The 6653-nt window shown below is 38.3% G+C and overlaps 1 protein-coding gene across 1 annotated transcript; it reads left to right on the forward strand.

Moving 5' to 3' along the window:
- Nucleotides 1-2839: 2839 nt before the first annotated feature.
- Nucleotides 2840-5562, forward strand: dlx3b (distal-less homeobox 3b). Its single transcript, XM_042508086.1, has 3 exons — nt 2840-3340; nt 4185-4369; nt 4664-5562. Exons 1-3 carry the CDS (start codon nt 2998-3000, stop codon nt 4976-4978), a joined length of 843 nt encoding a protein of 280 aa, XP_042364020.1. The 5' UTR covers nt 2840-2997; the 3' UTR covers nt 4979-5562.
- Nucleotides 5563-6653: the final 1091 nt, after the last annotated feature.

A 6653-nucleotide genomic window follows, 5' to 3' on the forward strand; every position in this document is an offset into this window, starting at 1 on the left:
ACTTTTTTGATTTTTTCCCATGTTTTTGAAAGAAATCTAACCAATTTGCTCAGGGAGGTTTAAATACTTGTGAAAGGCATCTGTAAGCAGCACAAGAAAAGTGATGTTGCTCCAAGTTTCAAAGGATTAAGGTGGTGAATGTCACAAAGAAATTAAAGACTTTCACTCAAATAACATTCTAATAGGTGACTTTAACTTCTACCAAAGTACAAATATGGGAAGATATCTGTATTTTTACTCAAGTATGGCTTTCAGGTACTTTATCCACCACCGCCAACAGATTTGTTACATCATTCTCCGACTGAAAAATGATTTGAGCCAATGTTGCCCATTTTTACGCACATTTCTACCTTACAGAGGATCAACTCCATCAGACTATAAACCACTGCGTCTGCGGGTTTATGTGTACAGGTTGCATCTGGGGAGTCTCTTCTCTGTCTGGTGTCTGGGACGACATTTGTGGATCAAAGATAAACACCAAATTTGCAGATTAGGGGTCTGCTCTCTGCAATTTCATGCTTTTCGCAGGTGTAACCTGACGGCAAACAACTTCAATGTAATTCATAGTAATTTCCTAAACTGAACCTACTTGAGAGTTTATCTCTAGACACCAGGATAGAATCCTTCTTTTTGTATTAATAGGCAGACCATGAAATGACAGAATAAACACTACTTTCAAGTAAAAATCATGTACAGCACAGTGTCTCTTGGGACTTTACGGGTCTATGTCAGTAGTTCCTGACTCAACCTGAAGCTTCTCAGTAGAAAAGAAACTCTGAAAAGATGGAAGAAACTTCCAACAAAAGTCTAGTATTTAATCTTAACACCATTCAAATGCTCAGAGGAGTTTGGTATTTATATCATCTTTTTTATGCCTAAAAAGGTGCACAGACTTAATATTAAACTTAAGTTACACACAAAACCTCCTAAAAAAAACTGACAACAGAAACTGCATCAGTTAGTTTCAATAATTTTCCCCTTTTCATGATTTTTTTTTTTACCACATTTTTATGTTGTGTGTCTGACAGGCTCATCAAAGCACCACATTGAAATGTAAGACATATGCACCATCTATTGGATATATGGTGATACTACAATGTCATGACCATTTTGCAATAAAACAGCAACTTATTCAGTTTTACACTCATTTAAGAGTGTCAGGACTTAAAATACATTGATTTACTAACACTGCTTTTTTATAGATTTAAAAATTTTATTTTTTTTTTAACCCTTTCAAGCCCGGATCAAATGCAACTCGGTGTTGCGTTTGGGTGCATTTAAGCCCTTGAAACCCATACAAACATGTTAAAAACATGGGAAAAAGGCAATGAGCAATTTGGTAAGAGATGTCCCGCAAACTGCAAGAAATAAGTAAAAGGTGACAAGAAAAAAAATATCGGAAAAAAGAAGAGAGAGAGAGAGCGAGGCAGAGAAGAAAAAAGAGAGAATATTATTAGAAAACTAACAAAAAAGGGAAAAATTCCAATACATGGTATTCATACTCATATGTTTAAAAATCTGCAATAGAAAAAAAATATCTGCACCTATTTTCAGGTCATTTCTTGTTTATTTTTGACTTTTCTTTTTCTGTGTTGCAATTTTTTAGGTTATTTTATTGTGATTTTCACTAATTTCTTGCCATTATTTGGGTCGTTTCTTGTAAAGTTATTTACTGCCTCCTTCTTATGTTCTTTAATGGAATCAGGCCAATATGCTCAGGTTTCAACAGGGTTAAATTTGGGTGAAGTGACCCTTTAAAACTTTACGACAGCACTTCAGAAAGTGACCAAAAGAGGGCGGTAGTTTTTCAGACATGAGGGACTACAGAGGAAGTGCATGATGTATAAGCACTAACATTTTAAAAACATTAAGATTCTGTACTGTGAAAGGGTTAATTCAACAAAACGAAAGATTGGTAGTAGCCGGTAAAACACAGTTTGGACGTGTTGCGTCGTGTAAAGCTGCATTTGTCTATTTCGCAGGCAGAAAACTAAATTTCCATTTGTAAATGACTGCAGCAGGGGGCGCTGTGCACCGTGATTTGAGCTGAGAGCAAAGAGCTGCTAAAAGTGGACCGTTTTCCTGTTTTAATAACAAACCGAATATATTTTCCTTTTAACAACAAAATATTCCCCAAATAAAACAAATTCAACTACTTTAAAGCACACTCTTCACCTTTAACATCATCTGTTGTGAATGAGCACAGCTCTTTCGCATCTTATTCTAACTGTTAAAACTTTGCATTTTCTCACACACATCACGAACAGTGTGGAGGAATTTCCCTGCAGGCACATCAATCGAACGAGTCTACCTATCTCTTCCATCTCTTTCACGTAAAGTTCACTGTCCGCCATCTCCTTTAAATGACAATGAGAGTCAGCGGGAGGCTGGCTGGCAGCCTTTCAATGGAATGAATAAAGTGTGATCTGCAGGCACTGTTAAGAAAACATTGCATAAAAACATTAAGGAGACGGTCTGGCTGCAAGATCAGGCTTTAGAAAGGCTCTGAGCAGCTATTGTGTTGGATCTTTGTGCCAGCTAGTATATGATGTTTGAGAAAAAAATGACCTATAGGTGTTTTTCACAACAGGTCCCTGGAGGCCTGCAGAGCTGCATGTTCACCCAGAGAACAGGTAAATGCAAATCGAAAGGGAAAAAACTCAGGGCAATTGAGGTATGCGTGCATAGGCGCTCTTGGCTTGAAGGCTGGGTTTCACCACGACTTCGCCTGAAGCGCAAGAGAGGGGGGGGGGAGTGGGACATTGGAGCCAATGGGAAGCCCTGCCCATTTCTCTATAACTGTGTCACAGGAGCCGAGCGATGCCACAACCAAGTTAACTGCAGCTGGGAGAGTTTCAGTGGACTATAAGCTCCCCACAGCCTTTCAAAAAGTGAATTCTTTATTGCGATTTTTTTTTTTACTTTACGCACTCCAAAACAAAAAGAATCCACCTGTGGACTTCTTTTTTTGTTTTACTCTGGAGGGCTGCTTTCACCATGAGCGCCGGACAGACGTATGAAAAGAAGATTGCGAGTATTTTGACCGATCTGCCAGGATCTATGAGTTGCCACCCAACCTCCAAGGACTCTCCTACTCTCCCTGAGTCATCCGTGACGGACATGGGCTACTACAGCGGACAGACGGGCCCGAGCCATCACGAATATTATCAGAGTCAAGCGTACGGACAGCCCATGAACTCTTACCACCATCAGTTTAATCTGAACGGAATGGGAGCGACTGGAGCGTACGCGACCAAATCTGAATACCCCTACACGAATAGCTACAGACAGTTTGGACATTACAACAGAGATCACCTGCAGGCCTCGCCTCCGAGCTCAGGTAAATGTTGACATAATTATCGGTTGTTTTAATGCGATTGTTTTTACCTCTAGCGTGCGTAAAAATGTCTCCTGCGCGTTAAGTTATTTGTTCGGGCGCGCAAAACAGCCCCAACTGCATAAAATTACACTGTAAACCAACTGTTTTTTGTTTGTTTGTTTGTTTGTTTTTACATTTGATTTACTATCTTTATTTTGCGTTTTTTAAATATGAATTTAGTTTTTAAAAAATAATTCTGCTTGAATAGAGAGCTAATAAATATGCAGTGCTGACTTAAGTCAAATTATATGCTTTCTTTACGTCTCATGTCACCATAAATTTGACTTCACAAGGCCTGTGGAATATTAACTCGGCAGAACTTTTGATTTATTATTTGCACTTAAAAAAAAACTAACATTTGCTCAATGGTAGACTGGTGTTAATGTCGTGTTTTAACAGCCCGCCTGGGACTGAGCCAGCCATTAACAGCTGGCCGTAAAACAATGATGGTTGGATTAAAGCTAATAATATTCACTCCATCAATTTTAACATGTTAGTTTAACTGGCTTGCCAAATTGGAGAGTTGACAAGATAAAGTTATCCTGTTTAAATTATTTGGTTTAGATTTTTTTGTGACTCTTTTAAGTGGCATGTTGCACTTTGAGGCAAGTTTGCCACATTTAAATGACAAAGTATTTACGTTCAGATTTGTTTTTACGCACACAGAATTAAAACCTCGCCTACATTTTTATTTTATCCTTTTCTTTCTTTCTTTCTTTCTTTCTTTCTTTTTGACGCGTAATGGCTGTAAAATATTTTCCTTGACAGTCTTTTTAATGCAAATATTTTTGTTGATTTTTTTTAGTGAAAGAAGAGCCAGAGCCCGAAGTCCGCATGGTGAATGGGAAACCGAAAAAGATCCGCAAGCCGAGGACGATCTACTCCAGCTACCAGCTCGCTGCTCTGCAGAGACGCTTCCAGAAAGCGCAATACCTCGCTCTGCCCGAGAGAGCGGAGCTTGCTGCTCAGCTTGGCCTCACTCAGACACAGGTAAGCAGCCAGACCCAGTTTAATACTTTAATATCAGGTTGATCATTACTTGCAAAGTATTGTGAATCAGGGCTTCCCAAATATGCCAAAAAGTGTGCTCTGCAATATCCACCCATGCGTAATTACGCACAGCAGACCCTGGATTTCTGTATCTCCCAGTTTGATATTAAATGCTCTATATGCTCTCAGTAAAATTCTGTAAAAAGTTGTTTAAATGCAAGTATTGCTTTCAGGCACTTATCTTTAAAAAAATTCTGCTACATTACAATTAATGTTCACCCTCTTTTTTTCCAGGTCAAGATCTGGTTCCAGAACCGGAGATCCAAGTTCAAGAAACTGTACAAAAACGGCGAGGTTCCCCTGGAGCACAGTCCCAACGCCAGCGACTCAATGGCCTGCAACTCCCCGCCCTCCCCCGCAGTGTGGGAGAACAGCACCCCTCAGAACACCCCGATCAGCAGACCTCAGGTCCCGCAGCAGACGCACAGCTCGTCGCCGCCCTACCTGGAGGATTATAACAACCACTGGTACCAGCAGGGATCACACCTACAGCACCCGGGCACCGTGCACCACCCAGTCCCGCAGCAAAGCGTGGGAGCTGTTTATTAACAATGACTCAAGAGCAGATTTCTCTCCTCAAACGAGGTCTGTCCACAATGACTCTGCAGAGCAAAGGTTGACTGGACCGGGAACAGGCCTCAAGTGAAACTTTTTTTTTTTTTTTTTTTTTGGATGATCAAGAAATGTTTCAGAACTGGGGTTTCCATACAGCACATAAGGGATTTCTGATCACTTGTGGCAGCATATTTAACGGACATCTGGCGTGGTTTTTTAAATTATTTATCGCTTCTGTTATATTTCTGTCACACATGTTGTAAATGAATATGCAAAGTCTTTTTTTAAACAACTATTCTAACCACAAACCGAATATTGACAAAACTGTGCAGCTGATCCATGCTGCATTCCAATCATGCATGTGGGTTTGTAGAGAGTGCGTCAGATAAAGAACTCAGGTCATATTTATATGGATTTGTACAAAACGTCGAAGGCTGTAAATATGTGTTTATATGCAGAACCACTATGATATTTGTTTGAACGACTGCACTGTGGTGCTTCCAAAAAACCCATTCTCATATTCATGTAATTAGTCCACTTGTTGCCTTCTTGTCAATTGAATAAAGGTGTTAATTGCATGTTGTGTGTCAAGCCCCTTTATGAACAGGCAAGCCGCCTTTTTTTCGGAGATGCTGGACAGATAATAACATAAACAGCACAGAAATTACTTCCTAAGCTTTGTAAAGCACGGAGAAATTATATTGAATGTGCTGGAGTAATTTTGCCTTAGGGATAAAATCCACCAGACCATTTTTTTGTATTATATAAACTAGATCACTCTCTTTGAATCACGTTACTTGTTAAAATGTACTTGCACTGGAATTAGGTTTACTCACAATTTTGCACTCTAAAATCTGACAAGTTGATCGTAGGCTACTTAAAATAATTTTGGAAACCGATTACCTTGAAAAATAAAAGTAAATATAACCATTAATTTTAATGTATGTTTACATTATATGTGTTTAGTTTACTTAAAATACGTAATAACTTAATTTTGTAAAGTGGTTTCAACTGAAAAATGACAAGTGGAATCACCTTGTTCTTTCTAAGTGTTAGCAACTTCAGTAAACCAAGTTAGTCTGACTTAACGTGATCATGACAAAGGATTTGGCCGATGATGAAGTTAGGAGATCTGTGAGTTCTGTTTTGCTAACATGTTGGCGAAAATTCAAATCTAATTGACTTGCAACCAGCAGAACATAGATATACGTATATAGCACAGTGAAGTTGATTTACTGAAGATGTTAAAACTTAGAAAGACTGGCTATAGTAAATTTGTCATTTTTAAGTTGCAACAACTTCACACAATTAAGTAAACAACTAGATTTTAAGTAAACGTCACAATTAAGTAAACAGAAAGTAAGACTAATGGTTTTATTTACTTACAATTTCCAAGGCAGTCAGTTTCCCTTTTTCAATTAAAATCAACTTGTCAGATTTTACAGTGTATCCACGATTGGTAAACATTTATAATGAAAATATAAATATAATCTAGGCATCTTTAGGTGTAAAATAGAAAAAAAACAGCCTTGTGCCTTGTTAAAGTGGGCAGAGAATTGCAGGAGCAGTGTTTAAATAAATTGTTTAATTGCCTGTAATAATAATAATAATAATAATAAGAATAATAAACTGGTAATTCCATTTTTTTTCTAAATATATCTCCAGAAAT

Source organism: Plectropomus leopardus, chromosome 19, assembly GCF_008729295.1.
Source record: "Plectropomus leopardus isolate mb chromosome 19, YSFRI_Pleo_2.0, whole genome shotgun sequence".
NCBI classification, from domain to species: Eukaryota; Metazoa; Chordata; class Actinopteri; order Perciformes; family Serranidae; genus Plectropomus; species Plectropomus leopardus.

Excerpts from the sequence above, each read along its gene's own strand:
- dlx3b (XM_042508086.1), top strand. The coding sequence starts at position 2,998 with ATGAGCGCCGGACAGACGTATGAAAAGAAGATTGCGAGTATTTTGACC. Across the intron at positions 3,341-4,184 it reads GGCCTCGCCTCCGAGCTCAG|TGAAAGAAGAGCCAGAGCCC; the intron begins GTAAATGTTGAC and ends GATTTTTTTTAG. Across the intron at positions 4,370-4,663 it reads TTGGCCTCACTCAGACACAG|GTCAAGATCTGGTTCCAGAA; the intron begins GTAAGCAGCCAG and ends CTTTTTTTCCAG.